This window comes from Stenella coeruleoalba (genome assembly GCF_951394435.1).
Source record: "Stenella coeruleoalba genome assembly, chromosome: 15".
Classification (NCBI taxonomy): Eukaryota; Metazoa; Chordata; class Mammalia; order Artiodactyla; family Delphinidae; genus Stenella; species Stenella coeruleoalba.
Genome location: NC_137161.1, coordinates 14,781,237 through 14,799,989, shown reverse-complemented (window position 1 = coordinate 14,799,989; position 18,753 = coordinate 14,781,237). Strand labels below are relative to the sequence as shown.

The following is an 18,753-nucleotide window of genomic DNA, read 5'->3' as shown; positions in this document are numbered from 1 at the left end:
GGCGGAGCCCCGGGACTGGATAATAAGGGCTGAGTGTCATTTCCCCTCTGTCAAGAGAGCAAAGACGCCCCCGAACCTGCGGTAACCCTCTCAGGCCGAGGGCTTCTCCTGAGCTCCGTTAACAGGCCACCCAATAGGGGCCCACCGTTAAGGCGTCCTGGGCCCACGCCAGCCGGTAGACCCTCAGAGGTGACCTCTGACCCCTGGTGTTTATCTTGGTGCAGCCCCTGGTGTGGGCAGAGGGGGCGGCCATGGAGCTAGGCAGCTGCTTCAAGACCTACGAGGACTTCAAGGAGTGCTTCAGCGCCTACAAAAAGGAGAACAGGTGCTCCTTCATTCTCAGGGACTGCGTCTCCGTCCGCTTCCACAACCTCAACCACGGCACCTCCATCCGCGAGGACATCCTGTAAGGGGGGGGCGGGGGCGGGGCAGGAGGGTGGGGAGGAGGCCGGATGGTCCCCAGGAGGGCGGCCTGGAGGAGGAGGGAGTGCAGCTGGGCCCCTGTCTCTTTGAGGATGCCACAGGCACTTATTGAGCACCTGCTGTGTGCCTGGTGAAAAGCGCAAAAGCTCCATAGGCATCGCTCTTTGACCACCCGCTTCACCTTCCCTCACTCACGCCTTCATTCACAGCTTTTATGGAATCCATAATAGCTGCAGTTTGTCCCATTTTTTGAGCACCTACCGTATCCCAGACACAAAGTATGACCTTCACAAATAGATAAAAGCGCCTTGGCGAGAATTTTCTTCATCAGTCTTCTCTTTACAAAGCAGTAACACTGGTCATTTATTGGGTAGTTTGTTCATTCATTCATTCATTTGTTCGTTCTGTAAATGGTTCTTGAGCTCCTGAGATTTACAACCTTTTTTCAAACACTTCCCATGTCCCAGGCAGCGTTCTCTATTCTGTATGCTTTACCCCACGGGACTGTATTGAAAATTATAGGCAAATGTTATTTTTTCCATTTGGAAGATGAGAAAAGAAGCTTGGAGGCTAAGCTAAGGGTTGAAAACTCAATTGCCTTAAGGACTCAGGTGAAACATCCCAGTGTAAGAAAATTTAACTTTAACTATACAAAAAGGAATGATGAAATAACCAACACCAGGTGTTTGTGCTAGGGAGAACAGAAGTGTGAACTGGGCAAAATGGCGAGCAGGCCAATTAACTCCAGCTGGTGGCTGCCATGTGAAAATGAAGATCCAGTGTTCCCAGATTTGGGACAAGTGGAGTCAGCAATCCAGGCTTTATGCGAATGTGTCCACTTTTTTAAAAAATCAATTCAAGTGTAATCACACACTCTATAGGCCAGCTCAGTGCGTCAAAGTGTATCTGAGTTTGAGACCTCTGGGTTGAGGCATTTGGCCAAAGCTCACTCTCTAAGCAGGCAGGCTGTGTTTTTTTCCCCTACTCTGAAGTCCAGTGTTGTGCTGGGTACAGCTAACATAAAGATGAATAAGTAACTAAACCTGCCCTCAAAGAGCTTGAGGTGGCATAGAGTTGGACTTAGGTAAACCAACTAGTATGTGATAAATGCTTTAAAAGAGATGTGCAGAAGAAGTGACAGATGCCTGGGAAGAAAGGGAAAGGCTTCGCACTGGAAGTAATGGTTTCTGCTGGGTTGTGAATGAAGGCACAGGGCTAGTGTAGAAGTTCAATGGTTAATATCAAGTATCACAGAGGGGTTTGACCAGAAGGAGCTGTGGAGCGAGGGCACAGATCCGTCAAAGAAGGTGGCATGTTGGAGAAACAGTGTGGGATGCCATGCTTGACAGGAGGCTGTGTCAGTTGCAGTTTATGTAAAAGGTCTGTAAGTACCATTGTGAGGTGTTTGGACTTTGATCTCTGCCGGTAGCATCCTTCTAAGCAGCCAAAGAATACCAAAAAATGCCCTGCTTTCAAACTGCTTACAGTCCGGATAAAGTGCAGTAGCCTCCCGTTGCCCTCATGATTAAGTCCAGGACTGTTACTAAGCTGGCTGGCCAGACCATCTGACCCTTCTGACCTCCCCATCTTGCACCATGTGCTCCATCTACACCGGGTCGTACTCCACATTCAGCTCCTGTCCCAAGCTCACAGCTTCCTGGTCCTTGCACTTACGACATCTGCTGGTTAGAATAACCTTGCCCATCCACTTATCTTAGCTCCCTTTTCCTCAAACATTAGTTGTTTTTATACTATCCTCTCTGTACTATATATCCTGAACTACAATTTACTTAACATTTTTCTTGAAATTCTTCTAATATTCAAAGAAGCTTTAGAACCAATCTAAGCAATAATATATAAGAAGTAACAGTATAGTGGCAAAAGGATAGTATATATTTCTAAATAACTATTAAATATTCTTGTATAATCTGAGGTCATTTTGGGCTACTTGTGGAAAACTCTGTCTTAGCTAATTGTTACTTTTCCTTCAGTTATTAGCATAATTTCCAGGAAGCCTTTCTTAACTCCCTGAAGATTAGGTTAGATGCTCCTACTCTATGTTCTGACAGCGCCTGTTACAGTTATTTGCACATCGTTAAGGAGCACAGTTTACAGAGGTTTCCCTGGTTTGCTGAGCTCTTCCAGGGATGGACTCTGGTTTACTATTTTTTGCATTCTCACTGATTAACACCATGCTGCTTGCATAGAATCTAGTCCAGACACCTCATAATCACGCGTAAACACCCTTCAGGTGGATGGTCTCCAGGGTCTAGCACAGGCCTTGTCCTATAGCAGGCCTTAAGTAACTGTTGAATGAATGAGTCATCAAGTGTTAAATGTGTAATTCAGCGGAACTGGTGCTGCAGGGACTCAGAGAAAAATCACAGTGGGCTAGGGAAGCAAGTGAGAAAGGGAGACTTGAGCTGGGCTCCATAGATGGGGAGGTGTCAGGCGGTGTATTTGCTGCTCTAAGAAATTATCACAAACATAGTGGTTTTAACAACACAAATTTAGTATCTTACTGTTCTGTAGGTTAGAAGTCAGGCACAGATCTGACTGGGCTAAAACCAAGGTGTCAGCAGAGCTGCATTTCTTTCTGTAGTCCCTAGAGGAGAATCTGTTTCCGAGTCGTTTCCAGCTTCTAGAAGCTGCCCACACTCAGGGTCCCCTGCCTCCATCTTCAAAGCCAACAGTGGTTGGTGGAGTCCTCACATCACATCACTCTGACCCTGCTTCGTCCCATCTCCCTCTCTGGCTCCCCTTCTGCCTCCCTCTTCCATTTTTTTAGGACCCTGTGCAGATAATCTAGGATAATTTACCTTTAAAAAATCAGCTAATTAGCAACCTTGATTCCATCTGCAATCTTAATTCCCCTTTGCCATGTAACCTAACATATTCACAGGTTTTAGAGATTAGGAAGTGGACGTCTTTTGGGGGACCATTCTGCCTATCACAGGAAGGTTAACATCCTGGATGGAGAAATGGTGTGTGAGCTAGTGCAGATATTAATATTGCTGTACTTAGAAGGCAGTGAGGAGACCTGCTTGGCTGGAAGGAAGATTTATGCTGCAGCAGTGCGAAAGAGAATGGAAGGGACTCAGCTAACAGATTAGAGGTTCGGATTGGTTTTGTTTTTGCAGGCTGAACAATTTAATAAATGAATTTGTTTTTGAGTGGTCAATATAGTCATTTAATTTTTTAAAAATTTCACATTACATCAAAGGGTCTAAAAGTCAGTGTCCCTTCCACTGTGTTATCTAGAGACAACGGCTATTATCTTCCTGAGATACCCGTGAGCCTGAACAAACATATCTCTTTTTTTTAAATTTAATTTTATTTATTATTTTATACAGTAGGTTCTTATTTGTTATCCATTTTATACATATTAGTGTATATATGTCAATCCCAATCTCCCAATTCATCCCACCACCACCACCACCCCCTGCCACTTTTCCCCCTTGGTGTCCATACATTTGTTCTCTACATCTGTGTCTCAATTTCTGCCCTGCAAACTGGTTCATCTGTACCATTTTTCTAGGTTCCACATATATGCGTTGATATACGATATTTGTTTTTCTTTTTCTGACTTACTTCACTCTGTATGACAGTCTCTAGATCCCTCCACGTCTCTACAAATGACCCAATTTCGTTCCTTTTTATGGCTGAGTAATATTCCATTGTATATATGTAGCACATCTTCTTTATCCATTCGTCTTTCGATGGGCATTTAGGTTGCTTCCATGACCTGGCTATTGTAAATAGTGCTGCAGTGAACATTGTGGTGCCTGTGTCTTTTTGAATTATGGTTTTCTCAGGGTAGTATGCCCAGTAGTGGGATTGCTGGGTCATATGGTAATTCTATTTTTAGTTTTTTAAGGAACCTCCATACTGTTCTCCATAGTGGCTGTGTCAATTTATATTCCCACCAACAGTGCAAGAGGGTTCCCTTTTCTCCACACCCTCTCCAGCATTTGTTGTTTGTAGATTTTCTGATGATGCCCATTCTAACTGGTGTGAGGTGATACCTCATTGTAGTTTTGATTTGCATTTCTCTAATAATTAGTGGTGCTGAGCAGCTTTTCATGTGCTTCCTGGCCATCTGTATGTCTTCTTTGGAGAAATGTCTATTTAGGTCTTCTGCCCATTTTTTGATTGGGTTGTTTGCTTTTTTAATATTGAGCTGCATGAGCTGAACAAACATATCTTGTGTGTACATATGTATCCTTTTTTTTTTTGCGGTACGCAGGCCTCTCACTGTTGTGGCCTCTCCTGTTGCGGAGCACAGGCTCCAGATGCTCAGGCTCAGCAGCCATGGCTCACGGGCCCAGCCTCTCCGTGGCATGTGAGATCTTCCCGGACCGGGGCACGAACCCGTGTCCCCTGCATCGGCAGGCGGACTCTCAACCACTGCGCCACCAGGGGAGCTCCATCCTTTTTTTTTTTAACACGGGTGGCTGCATACTATTTATACACATCATTCTGCACCTTTGCTTTTCTCACTTGTCAGCATATTTTGGAGATTACTCTACATCACTTATTACATTGTATGAGCCCTTTAATTCATTGATTTTACCAATCGTTAACTGACAACTTTCTCCATGCTAGTGTCTGAGACACAGTGTTGAAAAGATAAATTGAGTCCCTGCCCTCATGGAGCTTCCCCTCCAGCCAGGGAGACAAATATTAAACTCTAATCACAGAAATAATGATTTCTTTAAAATAGTAGTAAAAGGGAATTCCTGGCGGTCCAGTGGTTAGACCTCAATGAGGAGTAGCCCCTGCTCACGGCAGCTAGAGAAAGCCCATGCACAGCAACAAAGACCCAACACAGCCAGAAATTAAAAAAAAAAAAAAAAAGTATATATATATATATATATATATAAGAACCAAAAAAAAAAAAAAGACAGGCTTTAACTCTGACCTTGGGCAAGACTTTTAATCTCCATGACACAGTTTCATCCTCTGTAGAATGAGAAGGATGTGGTGAAGATTAAATACATGCAGTTGCTGAAGCATAGCGCTCAGTAAATATTTGCCAAAGTCATAACTGGAGTACATGATGGAAAGTAGTAGGTTTTTTGTTTCTTAAATAAATAAATATTTATTTATTTATTTAGGCTGTCCCGCGTCTTAGTTGCAGCATGCAGGATCTTCGTTGTAGCATGCGGGCTTATGTGCGGCATGCGGGATCTAGTTCCCCGACCAGGGATGGAACCCGGGCCCCCTGCATGGGGTGTGCAGTCTTACCCACTGGATCACCAGGGAAGCCCCAGTATTTTTTTTTAAATTTAATTAATTAATTAATTTGGCTGCGTTGGGTCTTCGTTGCTGCGCGTGGGCTTTCTCTAGTTGTGGCGAGCGGGGGCTATTCTTTGTTGCAGTGTACGGACTTCTCATTGCGTTGGCTTCTCTTGTTGCGGAGCATGGGCTCTAGGCACGCGGGCTTCAGTAGTTGTGGCTCACGGGCTCAGTAGTTGTGGCGCACGGGCTTAGTTGCTCTGCAGCATGTGAGATCTTCCCGGGGCAGGGTTCGAACCCGTGTCCCCTGCATTGGCAGGCAGATTCTTTTTTAAAAAATAAATTTTATTTTATTTTATTTTATTTATCATTTTTGGCTGCGTTGGGTCTTCGTTGCTGCCTGCGGGCTTTCTCCAGTTGCGGTGAGCGGGGGCTACTCTTCCTTGCGGTGCATGGGCTTCTCATTGCGGTGGCTTCTCTTGTTGCGGAGCACGGACTCTAGGCGCATGGGCTTCAGTAGTTGTGGCTCGCGGGCTGTAGAGTGCAGCCTCAGTAGTTGTGGCGCACGGGCTTAGTTGCTCCGTGGCATGTGGGATCTTCCCGGACCAGCGATTGAACCCGTATCCCCTGCATTGGCAGGCGGATTCTTAACCACTGCGCTACCAGGGAAGTCCCTGGCAGGCGGATTCTTAACCGCTGCACCACCAGGGAAGTTCAAGCCCCGGTATTTTTAAGCTGGACCACCAGGGAAGTTCAAGCCCCGGTACTTTTAAGAGTCAGAAAAATGTGTTGTGGGAGGTACTACTAAATGACCCAAAGTCCCAATCGACTGGGAGATTCTGTGATTTTATGCCCAGTTTCCCTTCCCATATTTTTACATAAGGCTGTTGTGTTTTTCTTTTTGTTATGTCTTTGGGGGATTGCTAGTCTTCAAACCGTGAAGTATTCCAATGTCTCTCTCCATTGCTGTTCAGTTTAATAACTACCTTTTTTGAATACTTTTTTGGAACATGTTCTAGACACTCTGCTGAGAGCTTTACAGACATTGTTTTGTTTAATCCTCATCACACTCTTTGAACTAAGCCATTGTTATCTGAGTTTTCATTTTTCCATGTATCACTAATCACAAGGCTCTGTAGGAAAGCACAAATCTTGCTAACAAACTAGCCACTTTAAAAATTAGTCACTACTTAGTCATTCCTTCCTGCTTATCCTACCGGTTCCATCAACATCTATGGTAGTGAGTTTTTGGCAAATGAATAGATGTGGTAAACATAAGGATTATAAAATGCAAATAAAACTGATTGCAAACTGAAATTGCATGTCTTCCAAGAGCTGTAGGACTTGGTGAAGTCCCTGAAAGTAATGATAGAGAAATCCTTACATCACCTGCAGCCTTATGCCAGTTGACAAATGGAAAGGGAAATCAGCAGGACAATGATATGTACAGACGTGAAAAGCAAAGGATTTGCATAGTAAAAAATTAAATTAGGCCCTTGGCAAACGTGATAAAGCCCAGGAATATTTTGGTAAAATTGACCTTTACATATTGCAAAAGTAAGACAGGAAATAAAGTATCGGAGTGTTTGGGGGAGATATACCAAGAAAAAAAAAAGTTGATGCTTTAAGTGGTTCTTTGATTATTCTAAGAATTGGCAGATAGCTGCCATTATAACTTAAATTTCATTAAATATAATATTTTCATAATTTTCATCTCATTTTTTTAAAGATTGCTCAAATCTTTTTTTCCCACTAATTTCCTGTGAAATGTGGTTTCTGGCGAGGTTTTTTTTGGCTGTAATTAACCAAAAACCCTGACTCAAAATGCATTATTTCTTAGCCCAGAGAAGGTGATTGTTTCAGCGGCCCAGGCTTTTCCCGTCTTTCCACTCTGCCATCCTCAGGTCTCAGCGTTGCCCTCAGGATGGCTCGCCACATGGCACAAATGTAAGAGTCACATCCAGAGGCAAAAGCCTGCCTGGGTTTCCTGCACATTTCCTATCATGTTTCTTTGTGCAGAATTGGGCCAGTATCCATGGCCATTCCTAACGAGATTACCTTAATTCGCTTAGAGTAGCCCCGAAGCACTTAGCTATGTGGGAGAGGAATGGCAACCTGAATATAATTGGCCTTCAGTTAGGAAGGAAGGAAGGAGGGGGCTAAGGAATGTTGGGTTGGCCACCAACCAATCCTGCTACAGCCTTTTTTTGTTTTTAATTGAAGAATAGTTGATGTACAATATTATATAAGTTACAGGTGTACAGTATAGTGATTTACAATTTTCAAAGGTTTTACTCCTTTTATACTTATTATAAAATATTGGCTATATTCCCTATGTTGTACAATATATCCTTGTACCACTTAATCCCCTACCCCCTATATTTTCCCTCCCCGCTTCCCTCTCCCCACTGTTAACCACTAGTCTGTTCCCTTTGTCTGTGAATCTACTTCTTTTTTGTTATATTCACTAGTTTGTTGTATTTTTTAGATTCCACATATAAGTGATATCATACAGTAGTTATCTTTCTCTGTCTGCCACAGCCTTTTAAATGAATCCACTTTTAGTGGTACTGATTATTCTTGGATCAGGTACTGATTATTCGTAGATCAGTACTCTTGTTATTTCTATATTTATAGATAAGAATTGGAGGCTGAGAGGAAGTGAAGTGACTTGTCCAAGTTCACATAGCTAAGTGGTAAAGCTGGAATATAAACTCAGATCTTCTGGTTCCAGAGTCTTGTTCGTAACTCAGGTTATGTTGTCTAAAATGGCTTGACTCCACCTGTAAAAATTCTGTTCGTTGCTCAAGGTGCAATTTACATGCAACAAGGACACAAATCTTACGTGAAATTAATCAAAAGCTTTAGATCTGTTCCAATCCCTATAGTCAGGGTAAATCACTCTTTATTCAATTATAGGTATATTGCTTGTACCTCTATTTAACCATTCACTTAGTTTTGGCTTTACTGGCCATCTGTGTAATAATCTCTCTGCTCACTAGACTTTGAGAGTAGAGACTACCTAATTTGTCTCTGTAGCCTTCTGAGCAACTAGTATAGTGTTTGGTACATAGTAGGACTTAGTAAATGTTTGAAATTAAACAAAGGACTTGTCCAAAGTTATAGTTAGTAATAGTGCTGGGATAGAAGCCAAGTCACCTGACAGAACTCTCCCAGTGGTCTTCCTAATGTGCTACTCATGTTAAAAGGAGAATTTTCTGTGTCATGCAATCACTCATTTAACGTTCATTCAGGGTGTGTGTTCAGAGCACCTAGTCTGTGCCAGGTGCAGTGCCAGGCACTGGGAGTACACTGGGGGCACAGTCCAGGTAGAGGAAATAAACATGTACAGAGAACATTGAAAGGAAGCAAGACTGGCTGACTCCCTTCTTCCAGATCCTGGCTGAGCACACTTGGATGTAAGCACTAAGGGAGATTCAGAAAAGTATAAAACCCCATCCCTGTCTTGAAGAGAGTCTATGCTTTCACCTGGGAGATAGAAATAAATACAGATTAAAATTACTACAGTGCTCAAAGAATTCTTACAAAAGATTTGTGTATTTCACTGTGTGTAAATTATACTCAATACCAGAGATTAAGGGAAGCAGGGGAATTCCCTGGCGGTCCGGTGGTTAGGACTTGGCACTTTCAGTGCTGAGGGCCCGGGTTCAATCCCTGGTCAGGGAACTAAGATCCTGCAAGCCGCATGGTGCAGCCAAAAAATTTAGAAGTTAAAATTAAAAAAGATTAAGGGAAGCAGGAAAAAATAACAGAGGCTTTAACCTAGTACCCTTTAAGTTTGACGTGCATGGTGCATGTCACGCACCAAACAAGGACAGTATGTTTAGAGATCTTTAAGGAAGTTATTGAACCTGAACAATCAAAGCATTGAGGGTCAAGTTGAGGAGGGTAAAAATGAGAATTCAGAGAGGGAGAAGTATTTTGAAAGAAGACAGGCAACATAATGGTTAACTACATAGACTGTAGCCAAGCAGGCTTAGTTCACATCCCAGGTCGTCCAGTTTTAGCTGGAGGATTAAATCCCAGATTCTCATCCTTGAGAAGCTCTTTAAGCCTGTTGCCTCATCTGTAAAATGTGGATGATAGAACCCTTTTCTTAGTGTAAAAGGATGCATGTAAGGGGCTTACATGTAGCCTGGCATATAATAATTCTTAATATGTGTAATAGTGGGAAGAAAGAATTTAAAAGACTTACCACACTGGATATAGACATGGAGAAGGAGGAATTAAAAAGAATGCCAATGTCTCCACCCTGGGAGGCGCAATCATTAATAGAACCAGGAAAGGTGGAAAGAGCCTTATGGTTGGCACTCACCAGTATCTTTTTTTGGGGAAAAAAAGATAGGTTAACAAGCATATACTGTGAACACGTAAAGTCAATATAAAGTTATGAGCTAAGATCTATGCTAAGATGTTGAGCCAGCAGAAGGGTAGGGCCCAATCTGAGGGCTTGGGGGAGGCATCCTAGGAAAGATGGTAGTTGCATGTAGTCCTGAAGGATGAGTTAGCTCTGAGATGAAGACAGATGGGTGGGGCATTCCAGACAGAAAGACAACCCGAGCAAAGGCATCGAGGTGAGACACAGTGTAGTGAACATGGGAAGTAGTAGACAGTTTGTCTTTCTAGGGTACAATAAAACAAGACAGTTGGGACAGTGGAAAACAGGCGGAAGAGTTAGGCAGAGGGTACACCGCGGTCACCCCTCTCTGGCCTTGCCGTGCTACTGGGCTGCTCCCTGAGCTGGGGACGGTGTTGCTGCCCTGGCACTGCGCACACCACACATGCAGGCATTTTCAGCCTCAGGCCCCTCCGCCCTGTTATTTCAGGCGTGACTTCCTATTTTTCTAAGCTTCCCCACAGGATGAGCAAACAGGACCAGCTGGACCAGAGTGTTTGGAAGGGAGTTGGTGAGATGCCCAGGCTGTGTCATGTCATGCCAGGGGCTGAGATTTTTCCCCCCTTCCCCTATCTTTGGGTTAGGACACTCTCTGAGGAGGCAGGGGTGTGACCCGTCCCGCCCACCTGTGGTCCCTGAGTCATTCATCCATCACATCTTTCACAAGCATCTGCTGAAGGAACAGCAGTGGTGTTAGGTGCTTGGAATACACTGAGGACTGACTTGCTCTTGCCACTTGAAAACAACCCCATCCAATTGGAAAGACACTGCATAAATGCCCAAGAAAAGGTCCCAAGGCTTAGGAGCTGTAGTAACAGTAGATGACTTTTATTTAGAATAAATGAAAGGCTGAACCAGGCTCTGGGCTAAATCTTATGTCTGTGGCTTATTTAATTTTCATAACAACCCTAATTAGTTTCATTTTATGATGAGGAGTTGTGCAGTTACTCTGCACACAGAGAGGTGAAGTGACTTGCCCAAGGTCAAACAGCTTCTGAGTGGTAGAGCCTGGATTCAAATACAGAGCGTCAGCTTCCAGCATATCCACCGCTTAACCACTACCGCTACCCAGAAAATCTGCTAAGCCTTTTCCTTTAAATAAATGCTATGAATCTGAAGTAAGGAGCAATTACTATGGCTTGAGGGCCTCCATAAAGGTTTCCTGGAGAAGGTGGGGCCTGATTTGGGCCTTGAAGCATGGGTTGAATGAGGATAGGAAGGGGAAAAGAGCAGATATTCAATTTAATTACTGTTCTCCTTTGAATCAGCACTTTCAGCCTAGAATGGAAAGCTAGCAGGATCCTAAAGGTCATCTAGCCCAGGGGTTCTCACTCTCTTAGGATGTGGACATTTTTCTTTAAGTCAGCGGTGACCCCAGATCCCAGATACACCCTAACCCCCGAGGCCTCTTTTATTTTTGCTGCCGAGAGGAGAAGGCAGAGGAGGCAATGGCTCCCTAAAGGCAGGAATGAAGGGGCCACTTTAAACAGTGAGTAACCAGCTCTGCTGCTGCCTCTTATCTATTTTCCCTTGTACCTTTGCCTCAGATCGAATTGTTGACAACTACAGATGGGAAAATGAGAGTAAATAAAAGGAGCTGGGGCTTAGAACTTCTGTAGATGAACATGAAGGGTGTTTTAGTTGGATGGGGTCTTGAAGAAAGACCTGAATACTTTGGGACTGGAGAGAAAATGTAAACCTTTCCTACTTCCTGTATTGCACTGTGGTCTCCCGGAAATGTATCAGCCGCTGTAAGTCCCTGCAGGGCGTTGACTTGTAAGAGAAAGGGGGTGGTCAGCACCTTTTTCATTTTCACCTCTGCCTTCCCTAGATATGTGCAGGTGAAATTTGTCTGTATTCGGACCCAGTCAAACAGGAAGAGAACAGCAGCGGCAGCTATGTGCCCAGCATACTTGCTCCTGCGGTACAATGAGAAACTGGATAGGCTGTTTATCAGTGAACTCAACACACAGCATATACACGTTGACTCCAAAACCGCGGGTCCTAGAGGAGACGCCACTGGCAAATCTCAGAAGAAACTCCAGCCTGCACAGCCCACGATCAACAAAGACCTTGGCACAGCTGAGAAGTCCCTGTTTGAGCCATCATTTTGCTTAGATAAGGTCCAAACACCCTCAAAGCCAGAGCAGGAGGGCATCACTCCTTCTGACCTGGCCAAGATAGCCAAAGTGATGAAGAACTTTCTTAAGGTGGATGTGGGTTCCATGGCCTCCTTTAGTGTGGGCAGCAGCCAAGACCTGGACAGGCTCAGCTTCCAGAGCAGCAAGATGAGCGACCTCTTCATCCGCTTCCCTGAGAATCTCTTGTTGCACCGGGTGGAGAATGCCCAGGGCCACATCCTCTACGCTTTCTTGGTGGAGAGCAAGGAACGAGAGGGGCGAGTGGTACACTTTGCGGTGCTCAAGTCCGAGACAGCCACCTCCGTGGCCAAGATGCTGAGTATCTTTACAGAGTTCAACTCAGATTGGCCCAAGGTCAAGGTGGTCTTCGTGGACCCGTCCTTCCCTCATCGAGCCATCCTGCAGGAGATCTTCCCTGCTGCCCGCATCCTCCTCTCCATCTATCACACGACCCGACTCTTGGAGAAGAAGTTGCATCGTAGTTCAGCAGATCCATCCTTTAAAAGGCTCATGAAAGAAGCCCTGCGGGAGGCCGTGTTTGTCACTTCTGAGGCCAGCCTGCAAAATCTCTGCCAGATGTCCCAAGTCTTGCTCAACGAGCAGCTCTTCAGCTTCCTTCAGGCCCACTGGTTCTCGTGTGAACTGCTGTGGTACATGCACGTCAGGAAGGGCCTGCACGCCTGTAACACCTACATGGACAGCCTGGACGTCGTCACCAGCAAGGTGTCGAGCCTCTTCCGGGAACAGCAGTCCCTGCTGGACTGCATCCTCCGCTTTGTGGATTACATAGACTTCTTTAACACCAAAGGCTTGAAGAACTTTCCCACTGCTCCCCCCAGGTTAAAGAGAGCCCGGTCAGCAAGCAAGGCACCAAAGTCCAAGAAGGCTTCTGGAATCTGTGGAGGGAGCTTCATCAGGCTGCCCATGCAAGAGGCACAGCCAGAGCTGCAGCAGGTGCGGGCGCCGCAGCAGCAGCCCCAGGGACAGCCCTCCCAGGGCGGCATGCTAGACTCCTTACTCCAGAGTGGCTCCGATCTGGCCTACAAGCTATGCCACAATGAGTGGGCGGTGGTACAGAACTCCACGCACCTGGTGGACGTGGCTGGCTGCTCCGTGGACGTGCAGCTGCTAGAGGACTCCCACCAGGCGAGCAAGGACGGCTGCAGCTGCAGCTGCTCCTTTCAACAGCGGTACCACCTGCCATGCCGGCACATTTTGGCGCTGCTGCACACCAGCCAGAGGCCCGTGGGCGAAGCCATGGTGTGCCGCCGGTGGCAGAAGAGGTACCAGCACCTCCTCGGGCCCAGCGGGGAGCTCCGGGACCCTGTCCTGATACCGAATGCAGGCCAGCCAGGGGAGAAAGGACGGAACGACATGATTCAGGACCTAAGCAGGGAGCTCGCGAACCTGCTGATGCAGAGCGAGGGACCAGAGCTGGAGGAGCGCTGTTCCACCTTGCGCAAGATTGTGGACATCTGGGCGGCCTCCTGCCAGCCTCCTGAGCCCAGTCAGCAGCTGGGGGACTTCAAGGATGTGGGCCGCCTCCCTTTCCTCTGGGGAAAGCAGGAGGAAGGGGAGGGACTCGCTCCTCCTGGAGCCACAATTCACGATTGAAGCACCTGCACTGGCGCAGTGGGCCACAGACCACTCTCCCTGGAAGTCTGAGAGCTCAAAGCAGGCAGGACATGCTAGGTGTCAGCGTTTTAACCAATGTCTTCCTAGGTAGGGTGAGGAAAATTGTTCCAACAGGAAGAAGAAGAGCCCCACTGTGTGACAGTCCTTTGAATCTACCCCTTTTCTGCCCTACCTTTGATTTTCCTCGGGAGCCTCATTCATTGTTCAAGGCCAAAGTTATCTCCATGCTGAAGGGTCGTCCCTCGTTCTCCCTCAACCCCTGAATTTAGATCTTATTCACTACATAGAGATGAAACCCTGCCCCAGGTTAGGGTGAGATAAAACGGACCTGACAGAAGAGCCTGGTTTCAGGGACGAAAGGAAGGAGGGTGATCCTTGGCTGTTGCTGCTCTTTACAAAGAATTTGTTATTTGTACCTATTTTTATTCATATTAAAGTTTTTGTTTTGTTTTTGCTTTTTAAATAAAATCAAAGAAGCAGGAGAAATGCGTTCTGCCTGAACATGGAAGGAATCGGATGGGGGTTGTGGAACCAAATGGAGCCTGACACCTCAGATTCAATGAGTAGCAATCGGCCACTTACTTCACCCTCTTCCTGCAACAGAGCCTTCAACATTGATTTCAGCCTGCCTCATATTCTAGCAGGAAGAAGCCAAATAGATTGGGAGGGAAGAAACCTGGGTCTGAGACTTGACTGCCCTCAACTTGCTGGGAGACTGTGGGCAAGTCCCTAATTTCTTTGACCCCAGTTTCCTCATCTGTAAAAATTAGTGTGTTGGCCTGTTCTAATTCCAATTTACCCTCTAGATTCAATGCAGTTTTAAGCACCAACACAGGCTTTTGTTGTTGGTAGTTTGCAGTCTTAATCACCTAAAGCCTGGTAGCCACCCAGCTTTCCAAGAGCCATCTTCAGGGGAACCGAGGTCAAAAGATGACCTTAACAGTCACAGCGCTGTGCTGGAGCTCGCCAGCAAAATACTGGAGTGGGTTGGGCTGGGCAACACCGGAGTTCAGCTCTCTCAAGTGTGGGTCTCTTTAATTCCAAGAGTTGGGCCCCTTGACCCCTGTTGGAGAGGCGGAATTTGAGACCTGGCCCTCAGTTTCCCCATAAGGCAGAAGACACTGTACCATTCATTACATAGGCACCCCTTCCTACCCTCCTGGGGTTTTGTAATTTGACCAGAAAAGAAAAAAATCCGTGAAACACTGCCATTTATTTTTTCTTTTTTTGGCTTCGGAGGGAGTTTCCATAGTAACGCACACTTCCTGTGCTCTTCCCACACGTGAGGCTCCAAAGTTTCAGCCTCAGTGCTCAGACTCGCCAGGATGCTAGTGTCTTCAGGCTTTCATTGGTTGCCGCCAGCCGGGCCCCTCGTATCTCTGGTAACGGCACCCGCCCACGAGTCGTCGGGCTACGGTTGGTCGGAGCGCCAAAGACCGGAAGCAAATTCCTCAGGCCATTGGCCAGAGTCACGGCGAAGCTGGCGCCGCGGTTGGTGAGCCCAGAGGTCAGTCAGAGTCAGAGTCGGGGTCAAATAGGGAGAAATGGCGACGGAGCCAAGCTGTGGGTGAGTAATTTCTGAAGGGGTGGAGGTGTGAGGCAGCTGGTGACCGCAGTCACCATGACACAGCTCCCAAAGGGGTGGGAGGTTGACTTCTCTTCTGGCTCCGGCCAGACTCCGAATGGGAATGTCAGACATCCACATCCTCCCACCCGGGTTAGAGGTGAGAGGTCAGAGGCCACATCCTCTCTCTGTCTCTGGTTTGTGAACCTCAGGTACCGTGGAAAGCAGCCAGAATCCCGAGCCAAAGACTCAACTTCCAGCTACTTATAGAGTAATGGTGGGCACGTCACTTAACCTCTTTGAGCCTCAGTTTCTCATCTGTAAAATGGAGACGGTAACCCGGTTTGGGGGCTAAATAGAGGAAACGTGAACATAGTATTGCAGTTAATAGAGGGATTTACGTGGAGGGAGAAGAGACTATGAACATTTGTTAATCCTGTTTTATGGTTGAAGGGACTGAAGCTCAGAGAGGTCACTGACTTGCCCAAGATCACCCAGCAAGTTTGGGGCAATTGCAGTTCTCTTGTATATACCAGGACCAATGAAAGAATGGAGGCCAAGAAGTAATTTGTAAATATAAAGTGCAATACAAATATTTAAAATGCTCTTTAAGGGGGAAAAAAAAAAGGCAGCTCCGGCCTTCACACTCATTTAAATCTCATGGAACCAAATCTTTCCGTGCTGGCTTCTTATCAATTAGCTCTCAGCTCCAAGTCATCCTCCCACCACCCCCCAGAGAGGACTTCACTGGTTACTTTGGCTAAAGTATCCTTCCCTCCTCCAGCTTACTATTACCCTGTTTTGTGGTCTTCGTAAACTTCATTATCTGATATATCCTTGTTTGTTTACATGTTTATTGCATATCCCCCAGAACAGTGCTGATACACAGTATCAGCAATAAAATGTCTGGATGCGTAATTGAAGAGTCAAGCCCCTACTGTCTCCTTAAACCTCTGTTCCTCTCCATAGGCCCAGCTTTGGAGCGAGATCTGGGAACTGCAGTCCGGCCTCAAGCCTCAACTTAGTTGGAGCTTGAGAGAGAGTGAGAGCCTTCCATACAGCAGCCTCACAGAGCAGATATTTTGACCTTGGCATCTAGACGTCTCCCATCTCCCCCATGGCCCTGACAATGCTGAATGAGCTCCTGATTGAGGACCCAAGCCCACCTCTGCTGCTCTGTCAGCTTAGCAAGACTGCCCAGTTAGATGCCCTCAACTATCAAAGCTGCTTTATGCAGGGAGTCTTTGCCCATTTTCCTGAAATCTTATTTATCCACCGGACCTATAACCCAAGGGGCAAGGTGTTATATACCTTCCTGGTGGATGGACCTCGGGTGCAGCTGGAGGGTCATCTTGCCCGGGCAGTCTACTTCGCCATTCCTGCCAAGGAGGATGCTGAAGGCTTGGCCCAGATGCTCCAGGTATTCAAGAAGTTTAACCCAGCATGGGAGAGAGTCTGTACCATCCTGGTGGATCCCCACTTCCTCCTGCTGCCCACCCTCGCTATGGAGTTCCCCACAGCTGAGGTCCTGCTCTCAGCCTTCCACATCTGTAAGTTCTTCCAGGGCAAGTTCTATCAACTGTCCCTCGAACAGCCCGTGGAGAGGGTCCTCCTGACCTCCCTGCAGAGCACGATGTGCTCGGCCACAGCTGGAAACCTGAGGAAATTGTATACACTCCTGAGCACCTGCATCCCGCCGGCCCAGCTGCCGGAGCTCCACTCGCACTGGCTGCTCAATGACCGCATCTGGTTGGCCCACCGCTGGAGAAGCCGAGCGGAGAGCAGCCACTACTTCCAGGGCCTGGAGGTCACCGCCCACGTCCTCAGCCAGTTCTTCGGCACCACCCCATCTGTGGAAAAAGGCATGACTGCCCTGTTGCAATACCTGCAGCAGAACTCAGGAGACAAGGCGAGTTTCAGCCTGGGCCTGAGTCCCCTGAACAATCATCCCCCTTCGGATGGCAGCCCCGAAAGCCCCAAAGTGGAACAGTTGGTAGAAGCCCGCATCCAATACTCCCTTAATGCCATCTGCACGGGGCCGGCCGCCCAGCTCTGCCTGGGCGAGCTTGCCGTGGTCCAGAAATCCATGCACCTCATCGGCTCTGGTTCCGAAAAGGTGAACATACAGATCCTGGAGGACACCCATAGGGTGCAGCCCCAGACCCCGGCCAGCTGCAGCTGCTACTTTAACCAGGCCTTCCGTCTGCCCTGCCGCCACATCCTCACCATGCTCAGTGCCCGCCGCCAGGTGCTCCAGCCAGACATGCTGCCAGCTGAGTGGACGGCAGGCTGCGCTGCCAGCCTCGGTGACATTGTGGGCAGCAAGTGGAGTGAGACCCTGGATAAGCACTTGGCCGTGGCACTCCTCACGGAGGAGGTGGGTCAGCTCCTGCAGCACTGCAGTCAGGAGGAGTTTGAACGGCGGTACAGCACCCTGCGCGAGCTGGCCGACAGCTGGATCGGCCCTTACGAGCAGGTCCAACTCTGATTACGCCCGACGCCCAGAGGTGCTCATCCGCAAAGTATGTGCTCACACCCCCCCTACACACACCCACACACACATTCACACAGTCGTACTTCCACGGGCCCTCCTTCCAGGGAAGAAGGACAAAGGTTTTCTCTTCCACTGCAGCCTGCTACCTACAATGTGTCTAGTTCCCTAAGACAGGAGGCGGCAAACCTTTCCCATAAAGGGCCCGCTAGTGAATATTCTAGACTTGCTGGCCACGTAGAGCCTCTGTTGTATATTCCTGGTTCTTTGTTTTTGTTGTGTGGGTTTTTTTTTTTTTTTCCCCTTTTTAACAACCTTTTCAAAAGGTAAAAACCGTTCTTAGCTCAAGGGCTTTATAAAAACAGGTAGCCCCTGCTGTAAGATAAGGGATAAGACACTGAGTGGAGATCAAGGGTCGGGACTTGGTAACAGCTTCCCCAGTCATGAGCTGACACCTCACCCACAGAGGAAAAGGCCCCCAGAGGCAGCGGCTCAGCCAGGCTCCCAGCCTCACTGTCCCTCACCCTGCCCCATCCTGAGGTCATTAAAGTTGAATGTTGTCTGTTTTAGCATTTGTCTAGTTTTTTGTCTTGTAGAAAGCAGTTTAGGAAATACTATGGAAAGAATAGACTTTGGAGTCTGACATTACATGCAAATCCTGGTATCTTCCCTGTCTGATTTTTGAGGGCTGGTGCTGCCTTTTACTAGCTATGTGACGTAAGTCACGTCACCTCTCTAAGCCTCAATTTGTTCATCTGTAAAAATGGAGATCCGCAGAGCACTGGTAAGATTAAAGGTTAAGTGGGCATGTAATGGGCCTGATGCCCAGTGGGTGCTCAAGTAA

At 47.1% G+C, this 18,753-nt stretch overlaps 2 protein-coding genes across 4 annotated transcripts; both read left to right on the top strand.

Annotated features, from left to right (window-relative positions):
* Nucleotides 1-67: 67 nt before the first annotated feature.
* ZSWIM3 (zinc finger SWIM-type containing 3) lies at nucleotides 68-14,886 on the top strand. 2 transcript variants are annotated; one of them, XM_079945651.1, is made up of 2 exons: nucleotides 68-325; nucleotides 11,910-14,886. In XM_079945651.1, exons 1-2 carry the CDS (start codon nucleotides 252-254, stop codon nucleotides 13,831-13,833), a joined length of 1,998 nt encoding a protein of 665 aa, XP_079801777.1. In that variant the 5' UTR covers nucleotides 68-251; the 3' UTR covers nucleotides 13,834-14,886. The 2 variants fall into 2 exon arrangements, with proteins under 2 accessions (XP_079801777.1, XP_079801776.1); XM_079945650.1 differs by having other exon boundaries at nucleotides 68-406.
* Nucleotides 275-18,655, top strand: ZSWIM1 (zinc finger SWIM-type containing 1). Of its 2 annotated transcripts, none has more exons than XM_079945653.1 (2): nucleotides 275-406; nucleotides 16,388-18,655. In XM_079945653.1, the coding sequence occupies exon 2, from the start codon at nucleotides 16,536-16,538 to the stop codon at nucleotides 17,904-17,906; it is 1,371 nt and encodes a 456-aa protein (XP_079801779.1). In that variant the 5' UTR covers nucleotides 275-406; nucleotides 16,388-16,535; the 3' UTR covers nucleotides 17,907-18,655. The 2 variants fall into 2 exon arrangements, with proteins under 2 accessions (XP_079801779.1, XP_079801778.1); XM_079945652.1 differs by lacking the exon at nucleotides 275-406 and adding an exon at nucleotides 14,893-15,421.
* The last annotated feature ends 98 nt before the right edge of the window (nucleotides 18,656-18,753 follow it).